The sequence below is a fragment of the Moschus berezovskii genome, chromosome 3, assembly GCF_049115385.1.
Source record: "Moschus berezovskii isolate FMDL1 chromosome 3, NW_MosBer_1.0, whole genome shotgun sequence".
Lineage (NCBI taxonomy): Eukaryota > Metazoa > Chordata > Mammalia > Artiodactyla > Moschidae > Moschus > Moschus berezovskii.
In genome coordinates, this window is record NC_142462.1 from 128,633,293 (window position 1) to 128,651,776 (window position 18,484).

General features: G+C 62.4%; 1 protein-coding gene across 3 annotated transcripts in view; it reads right to left on the minus strand.

Annotated features, from left to right (window-relative positions):
- PTPRN2 (protein tyrosine phosphatase receptor type N2) overlaps positions 1-18,484 on the minus strand; it is a 638,480-nt gene that overhangs the window by 356,765 nt on the left and 263,231 nt on the right. For all 3 annotated transcript variants that reach the window (XM_055421655.2, XM_055421657.2, XM_088834793.1), the window contains 2 exons: positions 13,030-13,116; positions 10,003-10,082 (listed from right to left, as the gene is read on the minus strand). In XM_055421655.2, the coding sequence (XP_055277630.2) occupies positions 10,003-10,082; positions 13,030-13,116 (167 nt within the window). The remainder of the gene's footprint in view (positions 1-10,002; positions 10,083-13,029; positions 13,117-18,484) is intronic.

Sequence of the window (18,484 nt, forward strand, 5' to 3'; positions counted from 1 at the left end):
CCCTCTTTCCAGTGCCCTGGGCCCCAACGTCCTGCCCACCCACCCGGGGCCTCCCCCTACCAGGGGCCCGGCGGCTCCCAGGACTGGTGCCGCCTGCTCACCTCCTTGCCCTCAGCCGGCCGCCCCCGCTGTCTCCCAGCCACTGTCTCAGCTCCCGTGGCTCTTGGCCTCCCTGGCGGGCGCTGCCCCATCTCTACACCTTCTCACAGAGACCCTCAAACGGCTGCACCAGCAGGCCTTGTGCTCAACCTGCGAGCTCAGGCTTCCCTGCATAGCCCGGCGGCCCCTCGATTCCAGGCAGACCCTTGGTGCTCGGCCACCTCCGGGGCCCAGGAGTTAATGCACTGAGGACACGGAACCCCTGTGATCACCCCAGCAGGTGCCCAGACCTGGAGCAAGTGTGTCCACGCAAACCACGGCTTAAATTGCCTGAGAAGGGTCACGGTAAAAACCGCAGTATCATTCTGAAGAGTAGAACCACCCAGAACGCAGGTTTTCATGAATCACGCACCTTTTGCGGCAATCATGCTGCTATTTCTGTCCCCTTCAAATGAAAGTATAACCACAAGTCACGGTCACTACCCGGGGGCGCCACTCCCCACACTTGTCCTCTCCCTCAACCAGACAAAGGAATCGGGCAGCAACCCTGACTTGCCTGCATGACTCGCCCCGCAGGGCCCGCAGCCAACCACTCCAGAAGCTCCTGCCCCTCTGGGTCCTCTGGGGACGGTGAACCGGCCCCGAAGCCCTCTCCCCGGGCATCCCCACTGGCCACAGGCCATGTACCTGCATCCTGGCCTCCTACGTCCCCCCCCAACACACCCTCCTGGTCTCTGCAGCCAGGCTGGGCTCCTTCCTCCACTGGGTTCAGAGGTATCCCCGGTGGGGGAAATGGCCAGGACCCCACCCCACCCTGACCCCCCACCGTCCTGCCTGCCTGTTCCTGGCTTGGTAAGTCTGTTTGGTGAGTCCCTGCCCACCAAAAAGGAAAAGCCTACTCATCACTCATGAACCCCTGTTCCTGCAAAAACACTCAACACAGCAGAGGCCCCGCCAACCCGGCCCCATCCGGCTGCACTGACCCTCCGCGTGCACCACAGCATCGCAGGGTGAGTTTCGCTCTGCCCGCAGATGCAGGGGACAGCGCGGGAAGCCCCGACCTGTGATCGTGTGCTGGGGGGGCTGGTGAGGACGGGAGGGTGGGACCCGGAGACGCTGCCCCTGCGGGACACCTGGGCCCAGGGGCCCTCACGCCTGAGAGCTCCGGCCTCCCTCTGCCCATGTGAAAGGACGCGAGGCAGACGTGATGGCGGGCAGGGCGCCCACGATGGCCCAGGAGGGCGTGCTAGGGAGGGGCAAGGGCAGTCACTGTCACCCCCAAGCCGGATGCAGGCAGACCACCCGCGGCCCCAAGCGGCTCCCCGAGGGGGACCCCAGGCCCCGCTGAACACGCTACGTGCGTGGAGGGCCGGAGCCCCATCTGAGCCAGGGAGACGCTAGGACAGGTGGGGACACCCCTCCCCTCCACTTCTGCAGGCCTGCACGCTGGTGCTTGCACACGCGCACACGCCTGCACGTGGGTCTGCACGCTCATGCCCCTCGGCAGGGCTGTGCTCACACACGCACCCCACCATGGACTCCTGGGTCTCCGGGGTGTCGGGCGCCCCAGGGCTGCTAGGTTCAGCACCGCAGACAGCGGCATGCCCCGGCCTGAGCACCGGAGCCGGCGGCTGAGGCCCCACACGTGCCTGGCGCCCTGGCCTTCTCGCACTCCGACGCGCGCAGCGCTGGTCACACACTATCTCAGTTGGCGATGTGTTCCCTTCATTTTTCTTCAGATGTGTGTCCCATTCAGCCCACAGATGAATCCAATTAGCATATCACTGTGACTGATTCAGTATGCCTCGTGTGAATCTACATGTCAAAACACACACTGAACTTGGACATGGCTTCCAGGCCTCCCTAAACAGCTCTGCGGGCACAGCCGGCTCCAAACACAAAGGCTGAAGCCTGCTTCTGCTGGGAGTGCCTGGTGCGAGGGAGCAAGGGCCTGGAGCGGGCATTGCTTGTGCAAAGGGGAGGCGTAAACACACACGCAAGCCTCTCTCCATCTCTGGCAGGAGGGTCCCCACCTGCCTCAGAAGCTGTCGCCTTGGACGGGCCTGTCGGGGGTGGACGCTCGACGTCTGATCAGAGGGTCCCGGGCAGAGAAGTAGAGGGGCTGGTTCAGAGGAGGGACGTCCTCGCAGACAGCGGCATGAACACGGGAATGACACTGAGGAGCGGGTTTCCTTGCTGAGCAGGTGCTAACGCTTATCACGGGCAGTGTCTTCTAAGGTAAGTGATCTCTGACCTCCTGGTCGCGTGTCCCCTGGTTTGCAACTTTCTCTTCAGAAGGGAGCAAAGACGGAGTCTGGAAATTGGGCTTTGAAAGTTAAGGAAGAACTCACTAGATTGCTCCAAAATCAATGACCAAGGGGTTTGTGAGTGATTTCGGGGGAGATTCTTAAACTGATGAAATGGTTCAGCCATTCCTTAACCACCAGACCTGGGGGAGAGCTGGTCCTGCCCACCTGGGAGCCAGTGTCCTCACCCCCGGGGGCTCCAATCTATGTCGGGGACCTGCCGCAGAGGCACGGCTGGCCGGTGGCCCAGTCCTCCCCCTAAGTCCAGGGTCCCAGCTATTCTTGGATGGGGACAGAGGTTGTGGGGGGCTGTTAACCCCGCTCCGTTCCTACCCATTCAGGACCTGACAGAGTGGTGCCCGTGGGCTCAGGGCTCAGGGCCAGCACTGCAGCGACTCTGAGGGGGACACAGGAGAGGGGCAGCAGGGGGCCTGTGACGCTGGTTGGCTTCTGGGGGAGGGTCACGAGAGAGTGGGACAGAGGAAAAGAGAGCATTCGAAGGGGAGAGAAAAAGACGTGTCTTCCACCCACGTGGGCTTTCCAGAGAACAAGGAGCATCGCGCCCAAGCCCCCCCATGTGCTGCATTACAAAGTGGAACAGGGCCGCCCTGGGGGCTCAGCAGCAAAGAATCTGCCTGCAGTGCAGGGGACCCGGGCTTGATTCCTGGGTCGGGAAGATCCCCTGGAGGAGGAAATGGCAACGCACTCCAGTATTCTTGCCTGCAGAATCCCATGGACAGAGGAGCCTGGCGGGCTGTAGTCCATGGGATTGTGAGAGTTGAACATGACTTAGCAACTAAACTGCCACCAAAGGGGCTAAATCTGTTTAATGTGGTCAAAGAAAAACATTCATATGGAACAGAGGCGTGTTCCAGAGGCCACCATAAGGAAGCTTTTCTTCACGTAAAGGGTGTGTGAGCCCAGTGGAGGATTTAAGGAACCCCAGCGTGAGCGTGCGGCCCTGTGGGGAGGATGCTGGCTGGAAGGGGGCTCAGATGGGGGTCCTTGGACGGGGAGTGCCTGTGGAGGAGCCCCTGCCCGACGCGGCCCCCCTGCCCCACGGTGCCACCTGCTCTGCTTGGAGCTGATGCGGCCAGTCCGCACCCTGAGAACCAGGAGGAAACCCGCCACCCAAGAAGGGACGATGGGGGTGGGTGCCCCGCTCCGGGGCGGCTCGGGGGAGTGGACCTTCCATGGGGCTTACGTCCGTCCCGCCCCCTGTGTCTAGTCTTACAAATGTGGAATCACTCTGAGGTGCAGTCTTGAGCTGACTGACGTTTCTGAACACCTCCCGTGGCTCGTGGGGGAGGCCCGTTGGGCAGCCCAGCTCACGGGGGCCCCACGGCGGGCGGCACCCTGGACTGACACCCCCCCGATGCACCCATTGACAAAGCTGGGAGCCTGCGGGCCACTTGCGCCGGCGTTTCTGCCCCTCCATCCAGCCCCGCCAACCCCCTGGCCTCACTAGCAGCCTGCATCTGTGCTCCGAGTCCCAGGTGCCAGTCCAGGCAGAGGCCCGAGGCCCACGCCTGTGTCTGCTCAGTGGCCCCACAGTGGTCGGCGGTCAGGGGGACACTTGTAACCAACCCAAGGAGGGAGTTTCCGTCCAGCTCTGCCTCCCCGGCAGCCTCATTTCGGGCACCCACCTCCGCAAGCCCCTGCGGCCGGGGCCATGTCTCTGCACGGGCCACTCTGCCCTGACCACCCTCTGTCCAGCTGCTCTGGGGAGGACAGGCCACAGACGTGGTCGAGTGGCCCTGGGGGGCCTGGGGGAAGAGCTGGCGGGGCGGGGAGGGCTGGCGGCATCCCAGTGGATGATGAGCAGGACACTGGGCACCTGGCTGGGCAGAGCTCACGAGCAGGTGTCACCCTCCCCCTCGGCAGGGGCGCTGGGCAACGCCCGACCCTCCCTTTCACCCCGGGACATTCAGGGGAAGGCAACAAGGAGGCTGGAGAACGCCAGGTGTGCGTGTCAGCCCTGCAGCCTGCCCCCCCGCCTGCTGAGGGCTCTAAGGTCACGGAGGGCGCACAGCCAGGGCCCTGCTCCAGGCTCTCCAGCTGAGAGAAGGAGGTGGCACCCCGCGGGAAGGCTCGCACATGGCACCGCTGCCCATGTCCAGTCACAGGGTCCGGGGGTTCACCGCGCCTGGGCCAGCCCCTGCAGGACGAGGCTGGCCGTCGTGGGCGGGGACGGCTGCGCTTGCTCATCACCACCGGCTTTCCTCCGACCAGGAGCAGTTTGAGTGGCCTCCCGAGGACGTGGGTCTGCTTGTGACGTTGGAGACTCTGCCTGCACCGCTCCACCCGTGGGAGGGCCCTACTGTTGCTTCTGCTGAAGACGGTTCATTTTGAACGGGCTTTTTCTGACTGTGCAGCTGTGACAAGAAGGGGTTTGACAGAGAGCAAACCATCTTTGAAGGAGGAAGGAGCGCTTGTGCAAGCACCTGGGTCAGCCCCAGGGCTCCGACCTGCCGGCCCGCTTCCCGGCTCCTGCGGGCCCACTTCCCGGCTTCCCTGCTTCCCGGATCCCGCGGACCTGCTTCCCGGCGCTTCCGCCGGCCTGCTTCCCGGCTCCCGCGGGCCTGCTTCCCGGCGCTTCCGCCAGCGGCCGCCCTCACCCTGCGGACCACGGGCGACTTGTGAAATCTGCACCTCGCGCACTCACCGTCACCCCAAGTGCGGTCCCATAACACAGCCACACGCAGTGTCACCTTGACGCCCCGAGGCACACACTGAGTTATCACAGACTTGTGTCTCAGGGCCAGATGGACTGGGGTTCCTACGTCCCCTGTGAGATGGATTTGGGGGTGTCAGTGATGGACTGGGTTACCAGCGTGACCTGTGAACTATGTGGACTTGGGACACGGAGTGCCTTGCGAATTAGAAGTTCACTTTCAGGAACGGCCGTCAGAGCCTCAGGGCTGCTGTGTGGGAGGAAACGAGAGAGTGGTGGGAGCTGGCCCCGGGAGGCAGCCTTGGCCGCAGCAGCCTGATAGCGAGACCAGCCTGTGTTACCTTCCCCACCAGCTCCTCAGGGCCTCCTGCCAAGCGCCAGGTACTCAGACTGGCCCCTGAGGCCGGGGCCCCAGGCCCCTCCCAGCAGGCCTTCAGCGAGTGGTGCCTCTCCCTGTCCCTCATCCCAATATCCACAGGCCCTGCCCAGGCCAGCCAGGTGACCAGGCGTGCAGAGGGCTGCGGGTAAGGCCAGGAGAAAGGGGGTGGGCTGCTGACGCTGACGGGCCTGTGGGAAGACTCCATTAGACGTTACGAGCTGGGCGTCACAGCGCTTCTGAAGTTACCGCATTGGGACGATTCGAGAATCAGAGACCTGAGCATCGCCTCGCATCAGGAAGGAAGTCCTGCTCCCACGTGGGCCCAAGTTCCCCCAGTGCCGCTGGGGCAGACAGGGCTGGGCTGCGAGCCTCAACACAGACCCCGCCGGGTATCTGCTCGCCCACAGGGGCCGCCTCTCTCCAGACAAGCGGGCACATCTCATCTCAGAGACTCGAGGCCCCAGAGAACACAGCCAGACTGCATGTGCCCGTCCCCATGGCGCCTCCTGCCTCCCCGACAAGCTACTCTCTGCCGGGCCCAGCCAGAGAAGGGGCCCTCAGGCTGGGCGCTTCCCACACGACAGCACACGCCAGCCGTGACTCCAGGGCCCACGGCCAGCTCCTCGGCACCAAGCTCATCCACGATGCCACCATGCCCCACCTGTCATGCATGGCCCCATCACCCAAATGCCTCGAGAGTGTTTCCCATCTTCCTGCTGGGCCACCCCACCAGATGTCCCTCACATGGAAGCCAGGAGCTGTCCTAAGTCTCGGGCACCACAGCTAATGTTGCAGGTCCCACCCCACGACCCCCCGTGAAGCCCCAGCACTCTTTCCTCAGGTTGCCTCCTTCAGGAAGCCCTCCCTGCCTCTTCACGATGTCTGGGCCCAAATGTCTCTTTCCAGCGGACACCAGGCCCAGTGAGGACAAGAGCAGTCCTGTCTGGTTCTCTGTGGCCAGTGGCTCTCAGCACAGAGCCGGAAAGAGAAGGAAGGTGAGGGGCCAATAAAGACGAGACTGCAAAACTCGCCTCGACAACCGCAGACGGCTCAAGATGGCACCATGCTGCCCGCTCCCAGATCAGGCCCCGGCCACCGATGCAGACACCCGGCCGCTCTCCCCAGAGGCCCAACCCCAGGACGGCGAGTGCCCCCACCTCACCCGGACTCCCCGCCGTCTCCCTGAGCAGCACAGCCCCGGCCCCCGGCACCTAGTACCCCGGCCTCATCTGGCTGACATCTGTTCAGGTCCCGCTGTGGCCTGGTTTCTTTCCAGAACCCTCTCTGTTTCCTGACATGATGCGATGAACGCCACACGACGGTGCAGGGTACTGCACTCGACTGCAGCACACGGCCACTCACGGCGCCACGCCTTCCCTGGGCCACGCGTTCCACGTGTTACACAGCACGTCAGGAAACACTGTGCAGCCACAGAACAGTGTTACTACATACGTGACGTTACACGTGAGGCTCGCGCGCATACCTGATACCCCGCCGATCGCACGCAGCACATGCTGCGTCACCAGCCATGCCACGTCACACTATGCGCCATATTTACTCCCTCCTCGCGACCCTGCGGGGCTGCACCTGCACCAGGGCTGAGTCTCTGTTCGGTCAGACCATAGCACAGCCCGGCCCACACAGGGACTGGCGTGGTTGAGCCACATTGGCACTGACCAATGACCATTAGGGGGAGGGACTGGCCTCGATGCCTGGGCCCTCAGAGACAGCAAGGCTCGGCGTCCTCGCCGTGGACACCCTGAAGCTATACCAGCTCCTCCCCAAGACCCAGTTCTGCACCCACACGTGACTAGGGCCAGGGCGGGCCAGCCAGGGTCCGCGTGCCCAGCCCCGGCGGGGCTGCAGTGCCCAGGAGCCCTGCGCGGGTCCCCACTGCCGTCCCCGACTCCACCTCCCCATCCACAGTGTCACCTGTGTCGGCATTAGCTCCAGAGCGACGGGGCCCATGGACAGCCCTCAGCCCTGATGGCATCCAACACCTGACCAGGATTCCAGGAGGAAAGTACGGCCCCAGCCCTGAAGGCCCCCCGCCCTCCTCCCATCTGCTCTGCGGGGGCTCCTGCAGTGGTGAAGACACGAAGAAGAGGCCCCAATACCTGTCTGGGGCCAAGGATGAGAGAGGAGTCTTGTTACAGAAACGCGTTCAAGTCTTTCAAAACAGAAGCAATTATCACGTAAGTATGAAGAGGGAGCAGCCCCACATGTCATCACAGGAACCTCCTGAGCGGGGCTCTGACCTCCCTGACAGCACGGGATCAATCCATTTACATCAGGAACCTCCTGAGCGGGGCTCTGACCTCCCTGACAGCACGGGATCAATCCATTTACATCAGGAACCTCCTGAGTGGGGCTCTGACCTCCCTGACAGCACGGGATCAATCCATTTATATCAGGAACCTCCTGAGCGGGGCTCTAACCTCCCTGACAGCACGGATCAATCCATTTATATCAGGAACCTCCTGAGCGGGGCTCTAACCTCCCTGACAGAACAGGATCAATCCATTTATATCAGGAACCTCCTAAGCGGGGCTCTAACCTCCCTGACAGAACAGGATCAATCCATTTATATCAGGAACCTCCCGAGCGGGGTTCTGACCTCGCTGACAGAACAGGATCAATCCCTTTATATCAGGAACCTCCTGAGCGGGGCTCTGACCTCCCTGACAGCACCGCCATGTGGACTCTGCACCTGGTGGGAGGCCTTCTCTCCCGGTGACAACAGGCTTGCCAGCGAGGTGGAGAGGGTCGAGCTGACTCTGCAGCTTGGTATTTCAGCACCAAACACTACGATCCTGTGATCACAGAGTAATTCTCTGTAGTTTTTCCCTTATCAGTTCAGTTCAGTTCAGTTCAGTCGCTCAGTCGTGTCCGACTCTCTGCGACCCCATGAATCACAGCACGCCAGGCCTCCCTGTCCATCACCAGCTCCCGGAGTTCACTCACACTCATGTCCATCGAGTCAGTGATGCCATCCAGCCATCTCATTCTCTGCCGTCCCCGTCTCCTCCCGCCCCCAATCCCTCCCAGCATCAGACTCTTTTCCAGTGAGTTAACTCTTTGCATGAGGTGGCCAAAGTATTGGAGTTTTCCCTTATAGCATCAAGTAAATTGAAAACATCATGGAAGTATTTAAATTATAAAAGGAACTACTTTTCAAACTGTGGGTGTACATTGCCCATTCTGCACAAGCTCAGCCTGCAAGACCCACGGCGCGGGCGCCCCACGCTGGTTCACGGACACGCTGGTGCAACTTGGGAATCTGCGTGTAGAGGCTGTGGCTTGACGCTCAAGCCGCGGGTGCCGTTCCCTCTCCACGCATGACACGGACACATGAGAGAAAAACCAAGACACCAGGTTTCAGTCAGCCTCACTTCCCCCAGCGAGCAGCAGAATAACGGAGGGCCGTTGTCACAAGAACACGGCCACAAATCTGAAACGGTAACAAGACTTCATTCCATTCATATTGTCCTTAAGTTCCGACAAGTCCAGTTCTGAAGGCAGTGTTTCCCAGTACTGGGATGCATTGCCGCTCATGGAATGATTAGTGCGTACCTGGGTAAAATGCTGATGCCTGTTTTGGCCTTAAGTACCTTCAGTAACCTCTTACACTGATGAAGGAGGGGCACGAAACCAGTCCACGCAGCGAGGGGGCCCGTGGCCACTCGGGCGCAGAGACTGCAGACCGGAGTCTGCTGCCCCCTCCCCAGGGCCCACTTGGCCGCTCTGCCGGACAGGGAGACTGCCCGGCCAGGTCGGTCCACCCCGCGCTCCACCCCACAGTGGAATGAAGCCTGGGAGCAGGCTCAGTCACCACAGGCAGATCGGTCAGATTTACGGGAACTGGTGCAACTGTGCAAGCAATTCTTCTTTAACCGACAGTTGTTGCCACCAAAATCACTGTGCTAATAAGGCACTTCAGTCGTGTCCGACTCTTTGCAACTCCACGGACTAAAGCCCGCCAGGCTCCTGTGTCCGTGGGATTCTCCAGGCAAGAACACTGGAGTGGGCTGCCATTTCCTTCTCCAGGGATCATCCCGACTCAGGGATCGAACCCACATCTCTTATGTCTCCTGCATTGGCAGGTGGGAGGCCCCAAAATCATTACTTTGAACAAATAAGCGTTACTACAGGCACCAAAGTCCACTGCAAGTGAGGCCAACAGCACCCAAGACCCAGACAACCTGGGGTTTGTTCCCCTGAAGGGGGCGTCGCAGCTGCTCTCACACCTGTTTACCGTCCGTGGATAAAAAGGGGGCGTCGCCACGGCTCTCACGCCTGTTTACTGTCCATGGATAAAAACTTCAAGTTGACAGACACACTGTGGCGACCCCTCAGCTGCCAAGAGCTGTTTCTCAGTCACCCAGGACACGCGCTGCGCTGCTCCCTGGGAGGAACTGTCCCTCCCGTTACAGCAGTGCATACGCTTGGCGACGCACAGGACTGGCTACGGCTGGCTGAAACAATCACTCTGTGCTACGTCTGGCATCCTGTGCCCAGCACAGCGCTCACAGAAACAGCCTTACCTGCTGCCTTCGCCGCTACCGCTGCCGTCACGTTCTGGGTGTTGGCGCGCACCCTGAAGGTCACCGCTGGCCCCTCGACCCTGGAAGAGACCGTTTAGGAGGTGTGAGGATTGCTCAGCACACCCCACACACCCCAGGGCCACTGTGGGTCCAGGGGCTCTGTTCCTCCGTCCCAGGGACTCTGCCCACAGGCTCTGCTCCTCTAAAAATACATGTGGCAGGGCTCTTACAGAAAAATTCAAATCAACCCCAATAAACCAACAGTAACCAGCAGACACTCCTGCATGGAAAAAGAAAATTGTTATGGAAACAGGTTTTAGTAGTCAGTTCCCCAGGGACCCACAGGAGCCAAGAACAGACGGGAAAGAGACAAGTATTTTTAAAAATTCTCTTGAAAACTTATTGAAATCTTTAAGAACTACTCGGTATAAAAATAACTGGCAGGGGACTGCTTGCCAGGAGTTATCAAAACTGTTCAAAGCATTTAAAATACTTTGCTGAACATGACTTTGAAAAGTGTATCTGTTTTTAAACAACTGATCTGTCTGAGGTGGGTGGGGGGCTGTTTCCATTAGGACTCCCCAAGCTCCACGTCTCCTGGCCCGTCACCCCCTGGACAACCCCCAGGGGCTGGTGTTCCAGGAGTGGGAACCGTGCCGGCGGCCCTTCCAACCAGGAGAGCCCACAGGACAGCTGCTCTTCCTGGTGACCAGTGAGGTGACATTTCTACTCTAACCTACATCTGGAGAGTCCCGGGTAAGTAGGGCTCCCCAAATCTAACCTTCCCTTGGGTGCTGAGAGTGTTCTCTGAAGATCACGTGGACACTCCTAGTTTCCAAAGACAGAGCGCGTGGTTCATTCACCTGTCCTCACCGGCAGCACCACGGCCCGCCCTCCTGCTTTCCTTCCTTCCTTCCAGGACACCATGTACAAGTCCCTGGGACGTGCACACACGTGACCTTAGGACACGCACACACATGACCCTGGGACTGCCCAGCATGGAAGGCACGCTGTGAAGGGAGGTTCCATGTCTCTGACTGCCCAGCCCCACGTAGCCAAGCTCTGCCCTGGTGCCAGCGAAAAAAAGATCACCGGCTGTGCGAGGGGGATCCAACCTCCCAGCTGACCTCAGCATGAGTTCGGGGCTGGCTCCACAGCACCTGCTCTTTTGGGAAGGCACGTGGAGTCTCTGCATAGAGATCTCTGCATGTCCCTGTCCCAGGTCACCACCTGTCACCCCGCTGAGCCTTTTAAGCTCTGAGGCCTCGGCCGGCTCAGCTGTAAAATGGGAGGTGGTCCAAGTTGCCCGGGAAACAAGACGGGGGCAAATAAGAACAGACCCCTCAGCCGGAAACTGAAACAAGACTTTGGGGACCCTCCCTCCCCCAGGGGTCCTCACGTGGAGGGAGGGGCGGGGGTGGGGGGCGGGACCCCTGCAGGAGGGAGCCTCGGGCCTGCACACGGGAGACCTCCTGACGTGTCCGGTGCTGAATTCTGGCTCTGTCTTCAGGAACTGCCCTCCCGCCGCACAGGACACCACACGGATGACAGGCCGCACCCTGCTGACCTGCTGTGGACTCGGGGAGGGGGTTCAGGCTGAGGCAGCGCCGCCCGCCCAGCGAGAGCCCAGAGCAGCGCATCTACTGGCACCGCCGACAGCCGGGACTCGATTATAAAACCATAAGCGCGGAGGCCGGGCGTCTGCCGGCGCAATTACAGCGGCACGCCGATGCCGTCTTAATGGCCTCTAATGATGTAGTAAGAAATAATGGAATTTACTTGACAGCTACAGAGCCATTAACAAAACATATTAAGCATAACTAGTCCTTCCACAGAAACACACACAGCCCTGGAAGAGCGCTCTGAGCGGCAGCCTCCGCGCCTCTCTAGGAGCCACGATCTGCCGCGCCAGCACCGCAAATCGCAGACCCCCTGCGGCCATGCGGTCGTCCCCTCCAGGCCCCCGCCCGGGTCACCCCCACAGGTGCTGTGGACCCTCACGTGCTGGGTTCTGGGGGCGACATACAGGACTTGTTGGGACGCCACACACACCCCACACACGTGCAGCATTGAAGACCCAGAGGTGCGGCCCCTCAGGTGAGTTCCTGAGGTCCCTGTCACAACTCGAGGACCCGGGCTCCCGAGGCTGCGGGCTGGCTCGGGGCTCCAGGGCCGGGCGAGGCCTCGGGGTAGGACTCGGTCACACGAGCTGTGGCCAAGGCTGACAGAGGCTGAAAGAGGGTGGTGGTGTCACTGTGGCCCCCAGGAGAGGCAGGAGGCCCCCGTTCCAAGCAGGAAAGAGACCGCAGCAAGTGATATTTACAAAAGAACTGGGCTGATAACCAGCCCACCTCTGGAGGCCAGAAAGCCCCCAGGACTCCCAGACCTGGAGGTGGTGTGTCTGGGAGGGACTGAGCCAAGGGGTGAGGAGCAGAGCGAGGTGGGGGGCCGGAGAGGGGGCACCAGGTCAGAACCATGTCTCCTGGAGACCCGCGTCCCGCCCCTCCCCCTGGAGACCCCTGGGCCCCGCTCCGCCCCTCCCACCGGAGCCCCCCGGGCCCCAGTGCATTTCCAACGGCCCCTCGCACTCTCCCCAGCCTTGTGGTTCCATCAGAAAACAGGGGTGGGCCCCAGACCCACACACCTGTCACATGCCAGCCCTGGACTCCGAGTCACCAGCTCTTTCTAAAACCCAGCCCACTGAGGGTGAGACGGGCTGGGGCACCCTGACGGGCCCACTCCTGGGGCATGCACACTGCAGGTGTGAGCCCCCGGCCCCGGCTCCCCTGCGGTGGGCCCGCCCCACCGTCCAGAGCCCCCGGGGGTGTCAGGTCAGCGGGGCCCTCTCGAGACCACCGTCCTGCTGACGCTCGGGTTTCAGCTGCGCTTACAGCGCTAACCGGACCCCCGGACGCTCCCTCCTGTTCCTCCAGCGCCGGCCTCTGTGACACAGTAAACACGCCCCACGGGGCACCTGCTGGAGGGACGCTCAAAAGGAGGAGCCGCCCGAGCCCCACCCGCACTCACTCAATGTCCGTGAAGACGCCCGCCGGCACCTCCAGGAGCCGCGCCACATCCTCCAGCACCTGTGCGCCCTTGTCCAGGCTCAGGGAGCTGTGGGGAGAGGGCAGGGTTACCGGGCGGGCTTCTCACTGCGAGGAACGGGGCCCCAGACCCCCACCCCCTCACTGCGAGGAACGGGGCTCCGGACCCCCACTCCCTCACTTCAAGGACGCGACCCCGGACCCCCCACGCCCCCTCACTGCGAGGATGCGACCCCGGACCCCCACCCCCTCACTGCGAGGAGCGGGGACCCCGGAACCCCACCCCCTCACTGCGAGGAACGGGACCCCAGACCCCCACTCCCTCACTGCAAGGACGCGACCCCGGATTCCCACCCCCTCACTGCGAGGAGCGGGGACCCCGGACCCCCACCCTCTCACTGCGAGGAACGGGACCCCGGACCCCCACCCCCTCACTGCGAGGAGCGGGGACCCCGGACCCCCACCCTCTCACTGCGAGGAACGGGGCTCCGGACCCCCACTCCCTCACTGCAAGGACGCGACCCCGGATTCCCAGCCCCTCACTGCGAGGAGCGGGGACCCCGGACCCCCACCCCCTCACTATGAGGAGCGGGCCCCGCGCCCCCTGGGACTCCGCGCCCCCGGCCCGCGCTGATCCAAGAGCTGCCCCGCCTGTACTTCCATTGTGCGGCCTGGGGCGGGGCGGGGGGTGGCTGGGAGCAGACGTCTCCCCAGCCCGCACGGATCACCGCACTTTAAACCAGTAAGAGGAGCAACAGGTGCGCATGGGGTGTTGGGAGCGAGATGGGCCCAGGGAGCAGCAGGTTGGTCCCTCTGCGGTGGGGGGCTACCCCTACCCCCACCATCCTGCTTCCTGAGACAGTGAGTAGCCCCCAGGGCTGGGAGACCAGGCATCAAGGACGGATGAGACCCCAAGCCTCCCATACATACTCTACACACGATTTTATGTCACCAGGTTTTAAAATGAGAATGTTTCCAGAGTGGTGCATCAGCACGTGCGGCTACCCTGGAGTCCACAGACCTGCTGCCCCGGGACAGAGCCGCAGCGGAGGCCTGGCCCTGGGGGAGCCGAGGCCCAGAAGGGGCCAGCTGAGGAGAGCCACGGACAGGCCGGGGCGCACACACGCCTGCGGACACAGACACTCCCCAGGAGCGCACACACACGCCTGCGGACACAGACACTCCCCAGGAGGGCACACACACGCCTGCGGACACGGACACTCCCCAGGAGCGCACACACACGCCTGCGGACACAGACACTCCCCAGGAGCACACACACGCCTGCGGACACAGACACTCCCCAGGAGCGCACACTAGCCTGCGGACACAGACACTCCCCAGGAGCGCACACACACGCCTGCGGACACAGACACTCCCCAGGGGTGCACACACACGCCTGTGGACACAGACACTCCCCAGGAGCGCACACACCTCTGCGGACACAGACACTCCCCAGGGGTGCACACACATGCCTGCGGACACAGACACTCCCCAGGGGTGCACACACACGCCTGCGGACACAGACACTCCCCAGGAGTGCACACACACACCTGCGGACACAGACACTCCCCAGGAGCGCACACACACGCCTGCGGACACAGACACTCCCCAGGAGTGCACACACACACCTGCGGACACAGACACTCCCCAGGAGCGCACACACATGCCTGCGGACACAGACACTCCCCAGGAGTGCACACACACGCCTGCGGACACAGACACTCCCCAGGAGTGCACACACACACCTGCGGACACAGACACTCCCCAGGAGCGCACACACATGCCTGCGGACACAGACACTCCCCAGGGGTGCACACACATGCCTGCAGACACGGACACTCCCCAGGGGTGCACACACCTCTGCGGACACAGACACTCCCCAGGGGTGCACACACATGCCTGCGGACACAGACACTCCCCAGGGGTGCACACACACGCCTGCGGACACAGACACTCCCCAGGAGTGCACACACACACCTGCGGACACAGACACTCCCCAGGAGCGCACACACACGCCTGCGGACACAGACACTCCCCAGGAGTGCACACACACACCTGCGGACACAGACACTCCCCAGGAGCGCACACACATGCCTGCGGACACAGACACTCCCCAGGAGTGCACACACACGCCTGCGGACACAGACACTCCCCAGGAGTGCACACACACACCTGCGGACACAGACACTCCCCAGGAGCGCACACACATGCCTGCGGACACAGACACTCCCCAGGAGTGCACACACACGCCTGAGGACACAGACACTCCCCAGGAGCGCACACACGCCTGCGGACACAGACACTCCCCAGGGGTGCACACACGCCTGCGGACACAGACACTCCCCAGGAGCGCACACACGCCTGCGGACATAGACACTCCCCAGGAGCGCACACACGCCTGCGGACACAGACACTCCCCAGGAGCGCACACACGTCTGCGGACACAGACACTCCCCAGGGGTGCACACACACGCCTGCGGACACAGACACTCCCCAGGAGCGCACACACGCCTGCGGACATAGACACTCCCCAGGAGCGCACACACGCCTGCGGACACAGACACTCCCCAGGAGCGCACACACGCCTGCGGACACAGACACTCCCCAGGGGTGCACACACACGCCTGCGGACACGGACACTCCCCAGGAGCGCACACACACGCCTGCGGACACAGACACTCCCCAGGAGGGCACACACACGCCTGCGGACACGGACACTCCCCAGGAGCGCACACACACGCCTGCGGACACAGACACTCCCCAGGAGCACACACACGCCTGCGGACACAGACACTCCCCAGGAGCGCACACTAGCCTGCGGACACAGACACTCCCCAGGAGCGCACACACACGCCTGCGGACACAGACACTCCCCAGGGGTGCACACACACGCCTGTGGACACAGACACTCCCCAGGAGCGCACACACCTCTGCGGACACAGACACTCCCCAGGGGTGCACACACATGCCTGCGGACACAGACACTCCCCAGGGGTGCACACACACGCCTGCGGACACAGACACTCCCCAGGAGTGCACACACACACCTGCGGACACAGACACTCCCCAGGAGCGCACACACACGCCTGCGGACACAGACACTCCCCAGGAGTGCACACACACACCTGCGGACACAGACACTCCCCAGGAGCGCACACACATGCCTGCGGACACAGACACTCCCCAGGAGTGCACACACACGCCTGCGGACACAGACACTCCCCAGGAGTGCACACACACACCTGCGGACACAGACACTCCCCAGGAGCGCACACACATGCCTGCGGACACAGACACTCCCCAGGGGTGCACACACATGCCTGCAGACACGGACACTCCCCAGGGGTGCACACACCTCTGCGGACACAGACACTCCCCAGGGGTGCACACACATGCCTGCGGACACAGACACTCCCCAGGGGTGCACACACACGCCTGCGGACACAGACACTCCCCAGGAGTGCACACACACACCTGCGGACACAGACACTCCCCAGGAGCGCACACACACGCCTGCGGACACAGACACTCCCCAGGAGTGCACACACACACCTGCGGACACAGACACTCCCCAGGAGCGCACACACATGCCTGCGGACACAGACACTCCCCAGGAGTGCACACACACGCCTGCGGACACAGACACTCCCCAGGAGTGCACACACACACCTGCGGACACAGACACTCCCCAGGAGCGCACACACATGCCTGCGGACACAGACACTCCCCAGGAGTGCACACACACGCCTGAGGACACAGACACTCCCCAGGAGCGCACACACGCCTGCGGACACAGACACTCCCCAGGGGTGCACACACGCCTGCGGACACAGACACTCCCCAGGAGCGCACACACGCCTGCGGACATAGACACTCCCCAGGAGCGCACACACGCCTGCGGACACAGACACTCCCCAGGAGCGCACACACGTCTGCGGACACAGACACTCCCCAGGGGTGCACACACACGCCTGCGGACACAGACACTCCCCAGGAGCGCACACACGCCTGCGGACATAGACACTCCCCAGGAGCGCACACACGCCTGCGGACACAGACACTCCCCAGGAGCGCACACACGCCTGCGGACACAGACACTCCCCAGGGGTGCACACACACGCCTGCGGACACAGACACTCCCCAGGAGTGCACACACACGCCTGCAGACACAGACACTCCCCAGGGGTGCACACACCTCTACGGACACAGACACTCCCCAGGTGTGCACTCACACGCTTGCGGACATAGACACTCCCCAGGAGTGCACACACACGCCTGCGGACACAGACACTCCCCAGGTGTGCACAAACACGCCTATGGACACAGACACTCCTGAGGAGTGCACACACACCTCTGCGGACACAGTAACTCCCCAGGGGTGCACACACGCCTGCGGACACAGACACTCCCCAGGAGCGCACACACACCTCTGCGGACACAGACACTCCCCAGGAGTGCACACACATCCCTATGGACACAGACACTCCCCAGGAGTGCACACACACCTCTGCGGACACAGACACTCCCCAGGAGTGCACACACATCCCTGTGGACACAGACACTCCCCTGCAGTCACTTCCAAGGTACACACACACCTCTGCGGACACAGACACTCCCCAGGAGCGCACACACACCTCTGCGGACACAGACACTCCCCAGGAGTGCACACACATGCCTGCGGACACAGACACTCCCCAGGAGCGCACACACGCCTGTGGACACAGACACTCCCCAGGAGTGCACACACACGGCTGCGGACACAGACACTCCGCAGGAGTGCACACACACGCCTGCGGACACAGACACTCCCCAGGAGCGCACACACGCCTGCGGACACAGACACTCCCCAGGAGTGCACACACACGCCTGCGGACACAGACACTCCCCAGGAGCGCACACACACGCCTTGGGACACAGACACTCCCCAGGAGTGCACACACACGCCTGCGGACACAGACACTCCCCAGGAGTGCACACACACGCCTGTGGACACAGACACTCCCCAGGAGTGCACACACACGGCTGCGGACACAGACACTCCGCAGGAGTGCACACACATGCCTGCGCACAGACACTCCCCTGCAGTCACTTCCAAGGTACACACATACCTCTGCGGACAAAGACACTCCCCAGGGGTGCACACACACGCCTGACGACACAGACACTCCCCAGGGGTGCACACACCTCTGCGGACACAGACACTCCCCAGGGGTGTACACACACGCCTGCAGACACAGACACTCCCCAGGGGTGCACACACATGCCTGCAGACACAGACACTCCCCAGGAGCGCACACACATGCCTGCAGACACAGACACTCCCCAGGAGCGCACACACATGCCTGCGGACACAGACACTCCCCTGCAGTCACTTCCAAGGTACACACACACCTCTGCGGACACAGACACTCCCCAAGGGTGCACACACATGCCTGCGG